This window comes from Ylistrum balloti, unplaced genomic scaffold (assembly GCF_031769215.1).
Source record: "Ylistrum balloti isolate Yb309-2 unplaced genomic scaffold, AGI_CSIRO_Ybal_v1 Utg370136, whole genome shotgun sequence".
In the NCBI taxonomy this organism is placed as follows: domain Eukaryota; kingdom Metazoa; phylum Mollusca; class Bivalvia; order Pectinida; family Pectinidae; genus Ylistrum; species Ylistrum balloti.
The window spans coordinates 1,087,841-1,108,037 of NW_026782145.1; the positions used below are offsets into that span (position 1 = coordinate 1,087,841).

The 20,197-nt window shown below is 36.5% G+C and overlaps 1 protein-coding gene across 1 annotated transcript in view; it reads right to left on the bottom strand.

The window, feature by feature from the left end:
* Window positions 1-20,197, bottom strand: part of LOC132550621 (sorting nexin-27-like) — a 32,900-nt gene that overhangs the window by 3,045 nt on the left and 9,658 nt on the right. Inside the window, exons 2-11 of the mRNA XM_060214713.1 lie at window positions 19,768-19,850; window positions 14,276-14,424; window positions 4,081-4,273; window positions 3,663-3,733; window positions 3,368-3,469; window positions 2,575-2,653; window positions 1,670-1,830; window positions 1,158-1,247; window positions 851-1,000; window positions 363-491 (exon numbers count right to left, since the gene is read on the bottom strand). Coding sequence (XP_060070696.1) covers window positions 363-491; window positions 851-1,000; window positions 1,158-1,247; window positions 1,670-1,830; window positions 2,575-2,653; window positions 3,368-3,469; window positions 3,663-3,733; window positions 4,081-4,273; window positions 14,276-14,424; window positions 19,768-19,850 — 1,207 coding nt within the window. The remainder of the gene's footprint in view (window positions 1-362; window positions 492-850; window positions 1,001-1,157; window positions 1,248-1,669; window positions 1,831-2,574; window positions 2,654-3,367; window positions 3,470-3,662; window positions 3,734-4,080; window positions 4,274-14,275; window positions 14,425-19,767; window positions 19,851-20,197) is intronic.

Here is a 20,197-nt window from a genome sequence, read left to right on the forward strand (position 1 = left end):
AAAGCAATCCCAAACAAACACTTTAAGTAAGGAAGTACTGTATGAAGTTTGGGCTAGATTGGTCAAAGCAAACTATGGTTTTTACCAGGAAACTGATTTTCTATTTATAGCAACAGTGACCTTGACCTTCCACCTTGGAAAATGAAAAGATACATAACCCAAGCAAGCACTTCCTTAAAGAAGGCTTGGCATAAAGTATGTTGGCCCATCAGAATTTGAGATACTGTACAGAAACCATTAAACACACAGACAGACACAGACAGACAGACGGAAGGACAGGCAGACAAGCTGATTACTATAGGGCACCCACATCTCAATGGGCTCTAACTAGTAATAACACAGATCTATAGCTTTCTACTTACATATGGTGTTAGTATTTGTACGACTCGTGATTTTTTTCCCGGTCTGTCATATTCAAAGCTGAAAGTCATGCCCTCATCTTCCATCTCATAACTCTTTACATCCTTCCATTGGAACTCTATCACCTGGGACTGAAAGTAAAAATCACTCTAGTGTTCAGCTTTACAGGAATCATATACATCATAAAATCGCATCTGTAAATTTCACAATAGAAATTAAATTCCTTTGTAGATTTAAAAAAAAAAAAGAAATTAAAATTTCCACAGGATCCAGTAGGAACTAAAGAGTGCTGCAAAAAAACTTACATGGGTACTAATTATGCATTAAGTTTCTGCAAAGATGGTAATTAGTGCTTCAGACAAATGCAAATATGTGAAAAAGAAAAGGGCAAGGTAAAGTAAAAATGATCTGTGAAAAGTTTGAATTAAACTTGTAGCAGTATAGACAAAATCATTACTGATGCATTTAAAGACAATAATGTTGTCATTACCTCTGGCGTTCCATCATTTTTACATGCCTGCAGTTTGAAACATTCACTTCCAATTATGCATATCACATGACCATCCTTGCGAGAGTCACAAGCACAGTGAGGGAAAGCCACCTCACCATATCCATCTAAATGTCTCACAGTCTTCAGGTACTGGGAAATAAAGAAAAGGTTGTGTGTTACAGAATCACCATCAAAATAACACAACATTACCTTCATACACTAGATAAAGGGGAAATAAGTGACATTACGACAAATGATGTTAAGATAAATCAGAAAGCTGTTGAACGATGTGAAAACTTTTACTCACTTCTATTCTTTTGCTGGAATCCTGTAGTGATTTTAACTCATATAATTTGTCTTCTGTTTTAATCTGTCCTCTGTTTACACTCTCCACAGCCTGTAAAACAAAAATATATTGTGAAATACTGAGACTGTCAGAGAGCAAATCTAGATTCCTCTGTGGAAATACTGACAAAGAAAAGATGGGTGATTTGAGAACAATCTTATACTCCCATGTTAGTACCATTCAGGCAAAAACAGATGGACCAACCACAAACCAATAGCCCCCATCCACAACATCGCTGAGGAACTCAGTGATGGGGACATAGACCACAGCTAAGGATCCCAGGTGGGTGGTATTGTCTCTACTCTTTGTGTTTCCCAGCAAAAAAAAAGTTTGAGATTCCAGACCATCCTATTTTCATGGTTATGTCTTTGGGTAAGATATTTTACCCAGAATGAGTGCAAACCTATTATCCAGTAAACTCAATAAGCAACTGATCAATATCTAGTATAACCACTGAGCTTAATTGTATTTACCTCCCAAAACAGAAAGTTGACAGCCAATTCATCTGAGTTGAGCATGGTTTCTCGTGTTAGAGTAAAGATCCACTTTCTCATTGTGATACAGGTGGCAGTGGCTGTGCTGTAATTCTGAATGTAGATATTATGGGGGAATTCTAGAGGTTGTAGCTTCCTCTCTGTAACAGAAATACACAAGATAAATAGCTAAAGCTATATAGGACATAGAAGTGAGCAGAGCAAAGTGACCTCTACAGGCTGGTGAAAATTATATAAGGGTTCAATTACTATGTATTGCATTTCATAGGGATTCAAAACAAGTGGCCTTTACAGACAGGTAATTGTTATTGACTTTTATACAGGTTTGACAGTCCATTTTTCAATTATCATAATACACATAACAGCACATATCTCAATAGGGTTCAAAGGTCAGACATGCCAAGTCCTTCTGAAGATCTCATTAAGAAAATGAGTTTATCTGTATGTGTCATTATCTTATTTTGCACTTGATGACCCTTCATTAGCACATGAGTAAAGCACTAGTAACATTCCTATGATTGATGTCAGAGATCAATGTGTATTCAGGTTGCAGTGACCTACTTTTGCCATACAAGTTTGCATCATGTACAGAAACAACATATTACAAGAGATATTAATGAAATCTTTATAATGAATTTCTGTTCTTGATTGAGGTAAAAGTTTAAAACATAGTGAAGAATAAACTGCTTTTAGTTTTTCAATTTCTGCTCCGATATATGCAAGATATAAATTAGAGGGTACTAAAAGGAAGTTTTGAGAAAAAACATAAACTGTTACATAAAAAGATGGAAAAAGCATATAATATATATGCATCAAGGATATATTAAGGTGAAGCTACTAAAATGTGGTTCCTCTGATGTGTGGTTCAGATAGGTTTTACTTACCAAAGTTATATTCTACAGTTTCAAACAGGTAAAAACACTGAGCAGCTGCTTCTGACATGTTTAGTTTCACTACGACAGCCTGTAAACAAGAGATTAATGACAAGCTGATGTTAAAATAGAGATTTAATCTGACCTTTCTTAACCCAGGAATTTTCTTTATCAATAGAGGCAAAATCTCTGTAACCAGTTACACTCTAAAAATAAAGCTCCAGAAAGCTGGATATAATCAAAATTTTAACAAAATTTTCTTTATGAAATCACTTCCTTCAATTGAATTTCAAAATTTACATCAAAAGAAAGACCTATTACAGAGTAAAATGGATAACGAAAGTTTCAACCTACTGACATTGTACAGATAATAATTCTACGATCTTAAGCTTTGTTATTTCAATAACAAGGAACTGAAAAAGAAAATTTGTTCTCATTAGTTATTTCGTTTTGTTTTTCTTACATTGAAAACATTTGATACATGAAGAATTTCTTACTCCAACATTTTACAATTTTACATGTTAAATTATTTATGTAATTCATTCAGAAAACTGTTCATGATTTTTATGACATCATCATACAGAAATTGATATCTATACAATGAATACGGGTTCTTCCTCACAACAGCTTTATGACACAAACCATAGCATGAAAATTTAACGCAGGTATAATGTACAGAAAAATGTAACGACTGATAGACAGGGTGAATGCTCGATACTTCAGGTTGTTTTACAGTCAAGGGGATGGGAAGCAGGTAAAGGCGGGTTTATAATGGGTATATAATGTTGTGTCTGATTGTACATACCTCATACACTTGGTCAGCGGTATCGTTACGGCGGATGGTGACTACACATACACTTCTGTCAGGCAATAATACCTTGAGTTCCACTTCTGAACTTGGTGTTTCCTATTAACACGGATAACTTTTCTTGTAAACAAGATCTCACAAATACATAATTTACTACTCTGTTGTATTGTCAATTACACATCAAAAATTCTAGTTCATTAGTTCTATTACAAGGAAAATGATAGACATCAAAAGGAATAATTATAACAGAAGTTTTCACAATTGTCAATTTTTAATTTGTCAGAACACATACTGCATCCATTTCTGGTGAAGCGAGGAATTCTTGCATAATGTCGCTCTCTCCTATCACACGTACAGCACAAACTGAAACATGAAGGACATCCATAAAAAATTATCAGTGATCTGTTCTGTACATATCATTTAAAAACATTTCCACCATATGAAAACATCAAATACCTTTGGAAAAAAATTAACTGTTAAAACTGTTTTATAATCAATGTGACTGCATTGTGCTGTAGCTCCATGACTTGTTCATTAGAGACAATATTCAACTTTTACATGAATGCTGTGGTTAAGTGATTTTCAACTGGTTCTTCATCAACACTGAACACTTTCTGAAAATCAACATTGTTTCAACACAATTTAAATTCCTAATGAACCTTATTTGAAATAGTAGTTTCATCTTTATATTTCCAATTTACATGTGTTACCTTTTTCTAAATATTGCTCAAGCCCACGCCGCCTAGCATCTAACTGTTGTTCTGAAAGCTGGAATAATTTTTTGCCTGGCATTTTAGGAAAGTTGAAGTCTGTAAACTCGCGTTTTATTCGTGTGTGTAGTGTATCAAATTCTCTGTATCTTCTTGAACACAAATGTCTACCAGCCATATAAATGTTGAACACCTGCAATAAGATATACAGAATGAAAGCTCAGTCATACTACAATGTAGGCCAGTTTGGCAGGTATAAGGTTGCATTACTATGTCCTTCAGTGTAAATATGTACAAGTGAAAGAACTATAAGTATAGATAACCAGACAACATCCCAGGAAAATCTTCACCAGGCTTTAATGTTGATTAATTTCAGCATACTAGTCATCTATACTTATTGTCTATATGTTACTAGTGCCACACTTGTGTATTCCTTAGGAAACCATCCAAGGAAGATTACTGAAAATTAATGAAACTGCCCACATGGATGTTGGATCTCATTTTCTTTTTAAGTTAAAGACCTGTTCCTCAAAACATGTGCATAGAAAAATATATGCAATAATGGAAGACCCAGTGAAATCTAAAGTGGCTAACTGCAGCCAACTTCATAATCCAATCAATATCTAAATGATGACCCAAAAAAACAGTGTAATAAATAGTGGTAATGAACTTTAAAAGTTTAATCCAAAATGGCTTCTGGTGGCCATCTTGAATACCCAATCAAATTCATACAATGGCATGCAAAGTCAAACATATACCATGTGCACAAAGTTTCTGGAATATCCCTTCTCTGTATTTGTTCAGAAATAAAGGTAACAATCGTGACGAGTGGAAAAACAAAATTGCAAGATGTGGCCATCTTGAATACAAGTAGCCAAACTCAAAATGTGGCACACACAACTACAATGTAGGACCTGTTCACCTTGATATAGTTTCTTCAAGATCTTGTCAGTAGTTCTTGAGAAAAATAGTCATCACCTCAAATGTCAAAATTCAAAATGGCCAGGAACAACGATACTGAATATCAGCTTGTGTTCTATGCATAACTAGAACCCAGAATGATCAGAATATTACAGCTGAAAGTTATCTGATAATAAATCTACCATTGTTATGTAACATTGAAGCACAAATAACAGAGGCAGTTAGAGTAGTATTATTGCATGTGATACACTATTCTACATGTATTGTGGCCAATAAAAGAAATTATAATGGTATGTTTTCACATTATAGCAAAAACATTGTAAATCTTATTTTTTACTTTGTTATTCTAATATGACTATTTACCATATTATTTGAGGTTTCATAAAGAAGTTCAAAGATGGCTACATAACAGGATTCAGACATGAGAAAGGAATGGAACATCAGCTTGTCAGCAATTATACGTTCTAATAATACAGTAATCTTCGCAAAGACATGGACCCTGACACAGCCTTGTCAAAGTTATCAAGGACAATCAGTAAACACAGGAAACCAATATCATAATCCAGGTTACACAGAGGCTTGATATCATGATAATACCATCATTACTGGTGAAAACAAAGTATGTACTGGCTACAGGATAACAGGTTTTAATGTCCCTACACAGCAAAGTGCACATTAAACAATCACAGCATAACAGCTTCAGAAAAATACTTGTCAAATATTTCAGAAAACACAATCATGAAAGTAGTTCATCCTGTCTCCCCCAGATTTGCTAAAGATGTCAACCATTATGCATTAAATCCCTTCCTTGGTACTTTATTGTTGAGTTACTCTCTAATCACTTGTGTCCACAGAACTGTCACATACACATATCAGCCTTAATTAAACATACCAAACTTTTCACAGAGATACTAGACTTTATCTATTTAACTCACTGCCTCAGTAAAAAAAAACCTCCATCAATGTAACTCTCACAGCCTTACAGAAACTAACCTTCATCAATGTAACTCTCACAGCATTACAGAAATCAACCTTCATCAATGTAACTCTCACAGCATTACAGAAATCAACCTTCATCAATGTAACTCTCACAGCATTACAGAAATCAACTTTCATCAATGTAACTCTCACAGCCTTACAGAAATCAACCTTCATCAATGTAACTCTCACAGCATTACAGAAATCAACCTTCATCAATGTAACTCTCACAGCATTACAGAAATCAACCTTCATCAATGTAACTCTCACAGCATTACAGAAATCAACCTTCATCAATGTAACTCTCACAGCATTACAGAAATCAACCTTCATCAATGTAATTCTCACAGCATTACAGAAATCAACCTTCATCAATGTAACTCTCAAAGCCTTACAGAAACCAACCAACATCAGCCTTTATCATTCAAAATCAAATGGCCTCAGAGATATCAATTTTTCAATCTTTAGATGACAAACTTTGACTTCCTCAGAAGATTGAAATTTCTTTTTAAAATAAGAATTATAGAAAACCTTAAATGTTTTGATTAAGCATTTATGGTCACAAGCTCTGTGGTTTGTATTATCACTACTATACACTACATAAATATGCACATTGTAATGGTCTCCTCTTGTCTCTGGGGCTTAGTTTACCATTTCATTTACTGGAAAGTGGATTACAACAGACAGACAGTAATTTTCATGTGTAAACCAAGAATGTCTTCCATGTTGTATTTCAGTCACCAAACAATTATAGCTGAGGATATGTCAGAGTAAACAAAAGCATACAAAGGGCAGTGTCACTGTAAATTTCTCTTTCAATTTCACTCAGATTTTGTTTTTGGACTTTTTCTTATTTCGTTTGATGATTTTTATTCTCAGTAACAAGAGAATCAATATAAACTAGCAGACATCAGTTCAATTTTCCCAGAGAGGCTTTTAAATTTTCACAATATCTTCTGACCTGCCCTTCCAAAAAACATATTTCAGTATTGATCAACAACATCAAGTTTCCTTGAAAATTTGCCTGGACTGGTAATATACACCAAACATATACAAATAGTCAAATCAATATCCCACAAGTGTCTACAGATCCTGGCCACCTGGAAATAATACATTTCCTTTCTAAGGAGGTCATGCAAAAATAAAAAGAATAAACCGAGCAGTGAATTACACTGGTACATTCTCCCCACCCCTCCTCTTTTTAACTTGTTAAGATGTTTGTGAAATATCTGGTACACAAAGTTTTTTATAAAAGAAATTATCCAGATGACCTTCAACCTGTAACCTTGACCCCTATTGTAAATTCACATGTAGACAGACCTTGATGGGGTGAAGCGATGGTTTGAACATAAAGCAAAAGTATGAAGGAGTTTGTAAGATATTTCTTGTACAGTTTTTTTCAGAATCTTTGACATCTACCTACAAAGTAAACCTTGGTGAGGTGACGCTATGTTGTGAATATGGTTTATATCTGAGAAATAGACAAGTTGTTACCTGTCTGAAGATACTTTCTTATTTTCTGTTTGGAAACCTGAATGTTAAATTTCTGTAATTGAATGAAATATTTGTTAGTTGCACGAAACAAATGAATCCTGATGGCTAGTAACCCAACAACATAATCAATCTAAATATCTGATACAAACTAACACCACTGCATGTAACAAGTGGAGACACAAACGGCAGTAAATTGTAGGGGCTGATTCTGGTCATGGCACGCATATTTCAGAAATTATTGGAGATAATAAAATTACTTGAAGCATGTAATCAAGTGTCTAAAAATAAAATTAATCTGCAAAAAATCTGCTGGTTCCATGTTAATCATAGAATAAGACTGATGCTATCATAAACTGGACATTTCCTTCAGAACAATTTAGCCTACAGGCAAGAGTCATCGAGACTTATCTAGATTTGTAAGACAGACTGACTCATCCAAATGCTTCACATACACTGTGTTGTTGTCCTGGTTCCAAAAAGTCCTCAATGCCCTGAACTTGGGCCTCATTTTGACACTTGTAAGGATGGCAGCTTGTGGCTATTCAGATAAGTATAAAAATAGACATACACATATTTAAGCTTTTCCTCTTCATTAACTGCAGCAGCTGAACCAGAAGTCAGACTGACACTTCAGTTACTTTGGTAATGATCAGACTGTTAATAGGAGCAGACTGAGGTTACTTTACTAAGTATTAGAACTTAATTGATGGTGCAAACTGATAAGAAGACAGTCAGCTCCAAGGTCCTTGATAATCACTTCGAGTTGAAAAAGTCTTGTTTTTTGACAAACCATCAATATTAGTATCTATACAAGGTCTGACAGTGTAAATCTAGATACTTTTGCTTTGCCTACAAAACTACATTGAAAATCAATCAATACAAAATAAAATTAATAAAACACGAGGCCTATACAACTGTGGTCCCCAGCCCTTTTTACACCAAAATAAATTTTTCTCAATACTGAAATCCAAAAAAATACACTTCCTGTGATGAACACCAAGGATTTTTGTTTACCGATATATCTTAAGTTTATTTCCTAATTACCATAACATCAAAAAACCATCTCCAAGTAACAATTTGACATGAAATTTCAAAAAAACCTTGAGCACAAGGAAATACAATAATTTTTCTTTCATGTAGTCACACATGATTGTAAACTAATTCTAATTCATACCCTTTAACCCCAAAACACAAAGCCCCTATCCCTGATCATAAACCTGTGACCTTGACCCTAACTCCTTTCCTTGACCCATAGCTCTAAATTTCAAATGAAGGATTCAAATTTTTGTTACAAAAATGACTTTATCCTTAAAAAGATTGCATTGCTATATCGCTTATCTAGTCTGAGGTTAATAACAATATCACCATAAAACAATGAATCACATGGTTAATATGAATTCTGACACCTAAACATTGAATAAGGAGACGTGATCATAAAACAATGAATCACATGGTCAATATGAATTCTGACACCTAAACATTGAATAAGGAGACGTGATCATAAAACAATGAATCACATGGTCAATATGAATTCTGACACCTAAACATTGAATAAGGAGACGTGATCATAAAACAATGAATCACTTGGTCAATATGATTACCATTAATCAACGTGAAGTCATTGTTATTAATCAAATTGGGACAAAGTAAATTACAAAATATTGATTGGCGGGATTTAGGATGGAAATTGGAAGGTTGGCTAATATTTCTGAAACCTGCACTAAGAAGCATTATATTTTAACTACTATCAAGCCTACCAGCTCTTCGCCCATAAAAGAATTAAAAAATTCTGGTAAATATGTTGTCCTTCTTACCTTCAGACCTTACGTTCACCTAATAGAGGTCAAATTCTCCCCAAAACGTTATCATTTATTATCATAAGCAGAATCTTACCTGTTTTGTTTAAAAGTAAGAAAATATTTCATATGCTATCAGAATTGGATTACTGTTTTAATGATTTGTCATTAATGTAAGTTTTCAAAAGTAAATATTCTACAATTCAATTTGGAGTTGGAAAGATATCCCCAACTAACCCTTCTTTGTCATTAATGTAAGATTTTTGTAATAAATGTAAATATTCTACAATTACACAATTTATCAAGTTCCTCACCAGACCAGCACACAGTCCTATCAAGGTTTCTTGTTTATTTAATCCTAAATCCTTCCTCACCAGACCTGAACACAAAGTCCTATCAAGGTTTCTTGTTTATCTTATCCTAAATCCTTCCTCAGCAGACCAGCACACAGTCCTATCAAGGTTTCTTGTTTATTTAATCCTAAATCCTTCCTCACTAGACCTGAGCACAAAGTCCTATCAAGGTTTCTTGTTTATTTAATCCTAAACCCTTCCTACACACACCAGATCACCAGACCAGCAACACAAAGTCCTATCAAGGTTTCTTGTTTATTTAATCCTAAACCCTTCCTCACCAGACCTCAACACAAAGTCCTATCAAGGTTTCTTGTTTATTTAATCCTATCAAGGTTTCTTGTTTATTTAACCCTTCCTCACCAGACCACACAAAGTCCTATCAAGGTTTCTTGTTTATTTAATCCTAAACCCTTCCTCACCAGACCTGAACACAAAGTCCTATCAAGGTTTCTTGTTTATTTAATCCTAAACCCTTCCTCACCAGACCTGAACACAAAGTCCTATCAAGGTTTCTTGTTTATTTAATCCTAAACCCTTCCTCACCAGACCTGAACACAAAGTCCTATCAAGGTTTCTTGTTTATTTAATCCTAAACCCTTCCTATCAAGGTTTCTTGTTTATTTAATCCTAAACCCTTCCTCACCAGACCAGCACAAAGTCCTATCAAGGTTTCTTGTTTATTTAATCCTAAACCCTTCCTCACCAGACCTGAACGCAAAGTTCTATCAAGATTTCCTGTTTATTTAATCCTAAACCCTTCCTCACCAGACCAGCACAAAGTCCTATCAAGGTTTCTTGTTTATTTAATCCTAAACCCTTCCTCACCAGACCAGCACACAGTCCTATCAAGGTTTCTTGTTTATTTAATCCTAAACCCTTCCTCACCAGACCTGAACACAAAGTCCTATCAAGGTTTCTTGTTTATTTAATCCTAAACCCTTCCTCACCAGACCTGAACACAAAGTCCTATCAAGGTTTCTTGTTTATTTAATCCTAAACCCTTCCTCACCAGACCAGCACACAGTCCTATCAAGGTTTCTTGTTTATTTAATCCTAAACCCTTCCTCACCAGACCAGCACAAAGTCCTATCAAGGTTTCTTGTTTATTTAATCCTAAACCCTTCCTCACCAGACCTCAACACAAAGTCCTATCAAGGTTTCTTGTTTATTTAATCCTAAACCCTTCCTCACCAGACCAGCACACAGTCCTATCAAGGTTTCTTGTTTATTTAATCCTAAACCTTCCTCACACAAAGTCCTATCAAGGTTTCTTGTTTATTTAACACAAAGTCCTATCAAGGTTTCTTGTTTATTTAATCCTAAACCCTTCCTCACCAGACCAGCACAAAGTCCTATCAAGGTTTCTTGTTTATTTAATCCTAAACCCTTCCTCACCAGACCAGCACACAGTCCTATCAAGGTTTCTTATTTATTTAATCCTAAACCCTTCCTAACCAGACCAGCACAAAGTCCTATCAAGGTTTCTTGTTTATTTAATCCTAAACCCTTCCTCACCAGACCAGCTCAAAGTCCTATCAATGTTTCTTGTTTATTTAATCCTAAACCCTTCCTCACCAGACCTCAACACAAAGTCCTATCAAGGTTTCTTGTTTATTTAATCCTAAACCTTCCTCACCAGACCTCAACACAAAGTCCTATCAAGGTTTCTTGTTTATTTAATCCTAAATCCTTCCTCACCAGACCAGCACACAGTCCTATCAAGGTTTCTTGTTTATTTAATCCTAAATCCTTCCTCACCAGACCAGCACAAAGTCCTATCAAGGTTTCTTGTTTATTTAATCCTAAACCCTTCCTCACCAGACCAGCACAAAGTCCTATCAAGGTTTCTTGTTTATTTAATCCTAAATCCTTCCTCACCAGACCTGAACACAAAGTCCTATCAAGGTTTCTTGTTTATTTAATCCTAAATCCTTCCTCACCAGACCTCAACACAAAGTCCTATCAAGGTTTCTTGTTTATTTAATCCTAAACCCTTCCTCACCAGACCTCAACACAAAGTCCTATCAAGGTTTCTTGTTTATTTAATCCTAAATCCTTCCTCACCAGACCAGCACACAGTCCTATCAAGGTTTCTTGTTTATTTAATCCTAAATCCTTCCTCAGCAGACCAGCACACAGTCCTATCAAGGTTTCTTGTTTATTTAATCCTAAACCCTTCCTCACCAGACCAGCACACAGTCCTATCAAGGTTTCTTGTTTATTTAATCCTAAACCCTTCCTCACCAGACCAGCACACAGTCCTATCAAGGTTTCTTGTTTATCTTATCCTAAATCCTTCCTCACCAGACCAGCACACAGTCCTATCAAGGTTTCTTGTTTATCTTATCCTAAATCCTTCCTCACCAGACCAGCACACAGTCCTATCAAGGTTTCTTGTTTATCTTATCCTAAATCCTTCCTCACCAGACCAGCACACAGTCCTATCAAGGTTTCTTGTTTATTTAATCCTAAACCCTTCCTCACCAGACCAGCACACAGTCCTATCAAGGTTTCTTGTTTATTTAATCCTAAACCCTTCCTCACCAGACCAGCACACAGTCCTATCAAGGTTTCTTGTTTATTTAATCCTAAACCCTTCCTCACCAGACCAACACAAAGTCCTATCAAGGTTTCTTGTTTATTTAATCCTAAATCCTTCCTCACCAGACCTCAACACAAAGTCCTATCAAGGTTTCTTGTTTATTTAATCCTAAATCCTTCCTCACCAGACCAGCACACAGTCCTATCAAGATTTCTCGTGGTATTGTTGTTACAGATCCTATTTCCTGCAACTATCAGAGGAGAAAAAAGTGACAGGATGCCATCGATCGATCCAAATCAGTAAAACATTTACATTAATCTGGAGATTATACACTGAGGGAAGCTTCTGCTTGACCAGACTTGGAACACTTCTAATGGGCAACATGAAATGACAAGATGTTTTCCAGCTTATACATTTCACTAAAACGAGAGGAAGAAGGGGAGACACAATCAGATTACCAGACCACAAATAATTGTGTTAATCTTTAAAGTCACACTGGACAGCAAACCATTAGCAATCGTTTTACAGGAATCTGCAGTGAGGTGTATTGTGAACGACCTTATCAGTAGAAAATCAATGACATTATATTTTACATAAATAATGGGAAGTTTTGTTACATGATCTGCACTTATCCCTTCCTACACAAAAGTGAAGCGCCACGCCATGATATTTTTTAGATTTTACCACATTGCCTTTAATGACAGCTTTTGTAGTCCCAGCTTAGACAACAGCTTTTACCATCTTATCTTTAATACTGTCATTTCCCTATCTTAAATAACCCTGTTTTCAATAGCTCCAGCTATTATACTGGCTTCTGTAGTAATCCCCATCTTCAACCTTCAACAACAGCTTTTGTGGTCCCACCTTTGATAATGGTTTTTGTAGCATAAGCTTTAGTAATAGATTTAGTAGCCCCAACTTTAATAATGGCTTGAGAAACCAAACCTTTAATAACATCATTTGTGGTAGATCCATCTTCAACAACAGCTTCAGTAGGCCATTCTTTAACAATGGCCTTTTTACCCCATCTTTAATAATGGAGGAGTAGGATTTAAAAGAATTTACTCTATTTCCCAAACTGGGCCCTGCTACTCCTGCCCCAGAAGGCTGGAATAAACTGGTTCTGCTTCACCCAAGAAAACTTCAGACTAAATTTGGAAAATATCCATTCATCCCTACTTGGTTGGTTGGTTGACAGGTTTTTCATCTCACTGATGAAGGTCAGTGTTCTGGTGATGTGAGGGGGCAAACTGCATCCCCCTCAGTGGAATGAACGTCAGTGTTCTGGTGATGTGAGGGGGCAAACTGTATCCCCCTCAGTGGGATGAACGTCAGTGTTCTGGTGACATTAGGGGGCAAACTGCATCCTCCTCAGTGGGATGAATGTCGGTGTTCTGGTGACGTGAGGGGGCAAACTGCATCCCCCTCAGTGGGATGTAACCATCTGTAGAGGTGATCGTTTGATTTTACTACTTTTAGAAGATGGCTCAGATGGATAATAAGCTGAAAGGAAGAGCTGGGAGCCTATCTAGATTTGGTTTGTTAGGGTAATTTTGAAGTCTGTCTAATGTCTTGAAAATAATTGTATAGGCAGACATTATCCCTAGACTCCTAGACTGGCGTTATCACGTCTACTCATTTTATGAAAAGTTACTGTGGGATCTTTAGCAGGCTAGAGTTGACAACCCCACACAGGAGTAGGATTTCTAAGAACTTACTTTATTTTCCCTACTGGGCCTTGGCCCTCCAGCCCTATGAAGGCGAGACCCACAGTTTATACAAAATTGATTTCCCTTCACAGAACAATGCTTCTGACGAAATTTGGGCAAAATTCTATCATTCCTGCAGGAGGAGAAGGATTTTAAATAATTTTCTCTGTAACCCCTATTGGGCCTTGCCCCTCCGGTCCTTCAAGCCAGGTGAGCTAAAACTTTTTGGTAAAGGCTTTCAAGGCCTGTATTAAATATCAGCATGTCTGTAACAATTTATGCCTGAAATGTTACTTTCCAAAAAAAGACCAACTGACCACAGAGACAACATGCACCTGGAATCCTGTACATTCAGGACAGTTTCTACACCTGTACAATATAATTTTATATACTACTCACCACAAATTTTTCTCCGTTACTTTCCACAGTTTGGTAGTCCGGTATAGATATCGGGAGAGAACGTCGCTCTGAGTAATCTATGTATGAGGGACCTGAGGAATCGTCACTTGGCTCCAACCGCTCAGCTACCTGTTCCGGGACTGATATCACTGCAAACAAATAAAAACATAAAAGTCGATTTTCCAACCCACAAATTCAATTTATCACATTACAAACAAGAACACCAGAAAAAATATTTCTAGAGCAAACAAATTCACTCAAACAACTCAAAAACATAAAAAGACTTTCATTATGAATTCCCCCTGATTAAATTCAAGCTTTAACTTAACAAATGTTTTCAACCACAGGTCTTGTCCAGTGTTAATTACTTTAGATACTGTAATTTGAGCTGGGACTTCCATGTAACTGTTCTTGGTAGTATAACATGAATTCTAAATGGTAAAATTATACATGTAAATAACAAATAACCATACTTATACAGATGTACTTGTAACACATCCACTCCTAAAGTTGAATACATATATCTAAGACTTTTAATATTCCTTTCCATTTTTCTTACCAGCTTTGTAAATTGAAGGGCCTGAATTACTCAATCAATGTACACATTATGAAGTGTAAACATTTCTCAGAAAATTCTATTCAGGTGGCTGTCATCTTTGCTAAGCTAAACATAAAACCTTTCCTTTCAAAATGTTACAGGTAAAATATCATACCTCAATGTCTTATTCTAAAGGAAGACAGCTCAAAACATGTGACCATTTAACCATTGTTATTGTACACAATACATAGTATTGTAGACATTGGACCTACATAGTATTGTAGTCAGTGAGCTACAAAATGTCTTATTCTAAAGGAAGACAGCTCAAAACATGAGACCATTTAACCATTATTATTGTACACAATACATACATAGTATCGTAGACCTACAAAGTATTGTAGTCAGTAAGCTACAAAATATTGAGTGTCAGGATGAGATGTATACCAATGAGTGTCAGGATGAGATGTATGTACCAGTAAGTGTCAGGATGAGATGTATGTACCAGTAAGTGCCAGGATGAGATGTATGTACCAGTAAGTGTCAGGATGAGATGTATGTACCAGTAAGTGTCTGGATGAGATGTAGGTACCAGTAAGTGTCAGGATGAGATGTATGTACCAGTAAGTGTCTGGATGAGATGTATACCAATGAGTGTCAGGATGAGATGTATGTACCAGTAAGTGTCTGGATGAGATGTATGTACCAGTAAGTGTCAGGATGAGATGTATGTACCAGTAAGTGTCAGGATGAGATGTATACCAATGAGTGTCAGTATGAAATGTATCTACCAGTAAGTGTCAGGATGAGATGTATGTACCAGTAAGTGTCTGGATGAGATGTATGTACCAGTAAGTGTCAGGATGAGATGTAGGTACCAGTAAGTGTCAGGATGAGATGTATGTACCAGTAAGTGTCTGGATGAGATGTATACCAATGAGTGTCAGGATGAGATGTATGTACCAGTAAGTGCCAGGATGAGATGTATGTACCAGTAAGTGTCAGGATGAGATGTATACCAATGAGTGTCAGGAGGAGATGTATGTACCAGTAAGTGTCAGAATGAGATGTATGTACCAGTAAGTGTCAGGATGAGATGTATGTACCAGTAAGTGCCAGGATGAGATGTATACCAATGAGTGTCAGGATGAGATGTATACCAATGAGTGTCAGGATGAGATGTATGTACCAGTAAGTGTCAGGATGAGATGTATGTACCAGTAAGTGTCAGGATGAGATGTATGTACCAGTAAGTGTCAGGATGAGATGTATGTACCAGTAAGTGTCAGGATGAGATGTATACCAATGAGTGTCAGGATGAGATGTATGTACCAGTAAGTGTCAGGATGAGATGTATGTACCAGTAAGTGTCAGGATGAGATGTATACCAGTGAGTGTATATACCAATGAGTGTCAGGATGAGATGTATGTACCAGTAAGTGTCTGGATGAGATGTATACCAATGAGTGTCAGGATGAGATGTATGTACCAGTGAGTGTCAGGATGAGATGTATGTACCAGTAAGTGTCAGGATGAGATGTATGTACCAGTAAGTGCCAGGATGAGATGTATACCAATGAGTGTCAGGATGAGATGTATGTACCAGTAAGTGTCTGGATGAGATGTATGTACCAGTAAGTGTCAGGATGAGATGTAGGTACCAGTAAGTGTCAGGATGAGATGTATGTACCAGTAAGTGTCTGGATGAGATGTATGTACCAGTAAGAGCCAGGATGAGATGTATGTACCAGTAAGTGTCAGGATGAGATGTATACCAATGAGTGTCAGGATGAGATGTATGTACCAGTAAGTGTCAGGATGAGATGTATGTACCAGTAAGAGCCAGGATGAGATGTATACCAATGAGTGTCAGGATGAGATGTATGTACCAGTAAGTGTCTGGATGAGATGTATACCAATGAGTGTCAGGATGAGATGTATACCAATGAGTGTCAGGATGAGATGTATGTACCAGTAAGTGTCAGGATGAGATGTATACCAATGAGTGTCAGGATGAGATGTATACCAGTGTCAGGATGAGTGTACCAGGATCAGGATGAGATGTATGTACCAGTAAGTGTCAGGATGAGATGTATACCAATGAGTGTCAGGATGAGATGTATGTACCAGTAAGTGTCAGGATGAGATGTATGTACCAGTAAGTGTCAGGATGAGATGTATGTACCAGTAAGTGTCAGGATGAGATGTATGTACCAGTAAGTGTCAGGATGAGATGTATGTACCAGTAAGTGTCAGGATGAGATGTATGTACCAGTAAATGTCAGGATGAGATGTATGTACCAGTTAGTGTCAGGATGAGATGTATGTACCAGTAAGTGTCAATATGAGATGTATGTACCAGTAAGTGTCAGGATGAGATGTATGTACCAGTAAGTGTCAGGATGAGATGTATGTACCAGTAAGTGTCAGGATGAGATGTATGTACCAGTAAGTGTCAGGATGAGATGTAGGTACCAGTAAGTGTCAGGATGAGATGTATGTACCAGTAAGTGTCAGGATGAGATGTATACCAATGAGTGTCATGATGAAATGTATGTACCAGTAAGTGTCAGGATGAGATGTATGTACCAGTAAGTGTCAGGATGAGATGTATGTACCAGTAAGTGTCAGGATGAGATGTATGTACCAGTAAGTCTCCGGATGAGATGTATGTGTTAGAGTGTGAAATGTACACCCTACTAGGTGTGATAAATGAAATGTGCATTGCTGTAAGAGTGGGAGAAGGAGGTGTTTGTGAGGATGAGATGTACATACCTGTAAGAGTAAGATAAATATACCTGTGAGTGAGATGTGTGAGTCAAATAAATATACCTGTGAGTGAGATGTGTGAGTCAAATAAATATACCTGTGAGTGAGATGTGTGAGTCAAATAAATATACCTGTGAGTGAGATGTGTGAGAGTAAGATAAATATACCTGTGAGTGAGATGTGTGAGTCAAATAAATATACCTGTGAGTGAGATGTGTGAGTCAAATAAATATACCTGTGAGTGAGATGTGTGAGTCAAATAAATATACCTGTGAGTGAGATGTGTGAGAGTAAGATAAATATACCTGTGAGTGAGATGTGTAAGTCAAATAAATATACCTGTGAGTGAGATGTGTGAGAGTCAGATAAATATACCTGTGAGTGAGATGTGAGAGTCAGATAAATATACCTGTGAGTGAGATGTGTGAGAGTCAAATAAATATACCTGTGAGTGAGATGTGAGAGTCAAATAAATATACCTGTGAGTGAGATGTGTAAGTCAAATAAATATACCTGTGAGTGAGATGTGTGAGTCAGATAAATATACCTGTGAGTGAGATGTGTGAGAGTCAGATAAATATACCTGTGAGTGAGATGTGTGAGAGTCAGATAAATATACCTGTGAGTGAGATGTGAGAGTCAAATAAATATACCTGTGAGTGAGATGTGAGAGTCAAATAAATATACCTGTGAGTGAGATGTGTGTACATGTAACATTGAAATGGACTTACCTGTAAGATATAGGTAATAGTGAGTGTGAAATGTAAGAGTGAAAATGAGCTAAATGTAATGAGAGTGAGATGTAGGTATTTGTGGAAGTGAGATGTAAGAGCCTGTGAGAGTGAGATGTAGGTATTTGTGGAAGTGAGATGTAAGAGCCTGTGAGAGTGAGATGTAGGTATTTGTGGAAGTGAGATTTAAGAGCCTGTGAGAGTGAGATGTAGGTATTTGTGGAAGTGAGATGTAAGAGCCTGTGAGAGTGAGATGTAGGTATTTTCGGAAGTGAGATGTAAGAGCCTGTGAGAGTGAGATGTAGGTATTTGTGGAAGTGAGATGCAACAGCCTGTGAGAGTGAGATGTACATAGTCACACTTCTATGAATCAAACTTTGATGGTTCAAATTTCTTGATGTATCAATGTTTTTGTCCGGTCCCAAAGTTTATTACTAAATATATTACTACTAACTTACCCCCTTATGAATTGAAGTTTTTATAAATCAAATCTGTTTGATGTATCAAAGGTTTTACAGACCGTAAGCTATGATAACATAGTCATTGACAACTCATGATTCGAACACATTTACCTGCACTGTACAGGTATTTTTGCCCTGTGGCAAAATTTCACTCATTTCAACGAAGAGTGCTACTTGACAATGGGATTGCAATAGCCTGCTATCATTAGCTCTGTGTTACGAGATTAATTAATGACTGGACACAGATTAAAATTTAATTGCTTACTTACAAGCAATGATATTTAATCAAAGATAATGGGACATTGTTTGATGTTCACTGCTGCCATTGTGGCAATGGCATTAAATTAGGTCAAATTTACAGAGTTTTGAAAACAATGTGAGGAAATCCTATCTATCACTTGTATGATGTTTTCACTCATTCCCAAAGTGTTACTTTTAGTTTTAAGTGTAAAAGCATGAGAAACACAGTGATTTATCTGTCAATCTTGTATTCTCCCATTGATTCAGGCTAGCCTTCGTCAGAAGATCAGCAAACACTCTTGTAATTTCTACGACCAAAAATGTGTGATGTTAATGGTGTCGTTTCTGGACATAATGCATTATGCTATCAATTTGCTTTCTTTTAAATTCATTAGTGGTTATAATGTTTATGAATCAGTCCAAAAATAATTACTGTAACACGTGAAGACCACTATTATGCTGCATGTTGTTTCATTTAAAGCTGACCTGTAGGATGCATATATTGTGTGACATGATCCATTGCCTGTTGATTTCTATTTAAAGTTATGTATTTTTTCATGAATGAAAATGTTTGGTATTTGTTGTGTTCGTTCAGGTAGAAATATTGTGTAATCAACAATGACGATTTGGAGTCTTCATGTATCAGTTTTTTTGGTAGTCCCTTGAACTTCAAAACATCGAAGTTTGACTGTACATATGTACCTGTGAGAGTGAAATGTACATACATATGTACCTGTGAGAATGAGATGTACATACCTGTGAGAGTGAGAGTGTCACCACCAGATTTTATTAAGTCCACCACTTGTTTATGTGTGCCTCCTTCCACATTCACTTTATTTCTGTAAAAAATTAGAAAATTCCACTGCATCAGTAAATTTATACTTTTCCCTGCCACAATGATTAGAAATTCTTCACCTGCTCTGCTTTTTGGGATCTTCACATAACAGCAGCAGCAACCTGAATGATGTATGGATATCTAACCACCAGCTTGCAATTCTACTTTGTCTGGACATAAGCTTGTGGCATTATGTGTCTTGTCTGGACGTTAGCTTGTAGCAGTATCTGTCTTGTCTGGACATAAGCATGTAGCATTATCTGTCTTGTCTGGACATAAGCATGTAGCATTATCTGTCTTGTCTGGACATAAGCATGTAGCATTATCTGTCTTGTCTGGACATAAACTTGT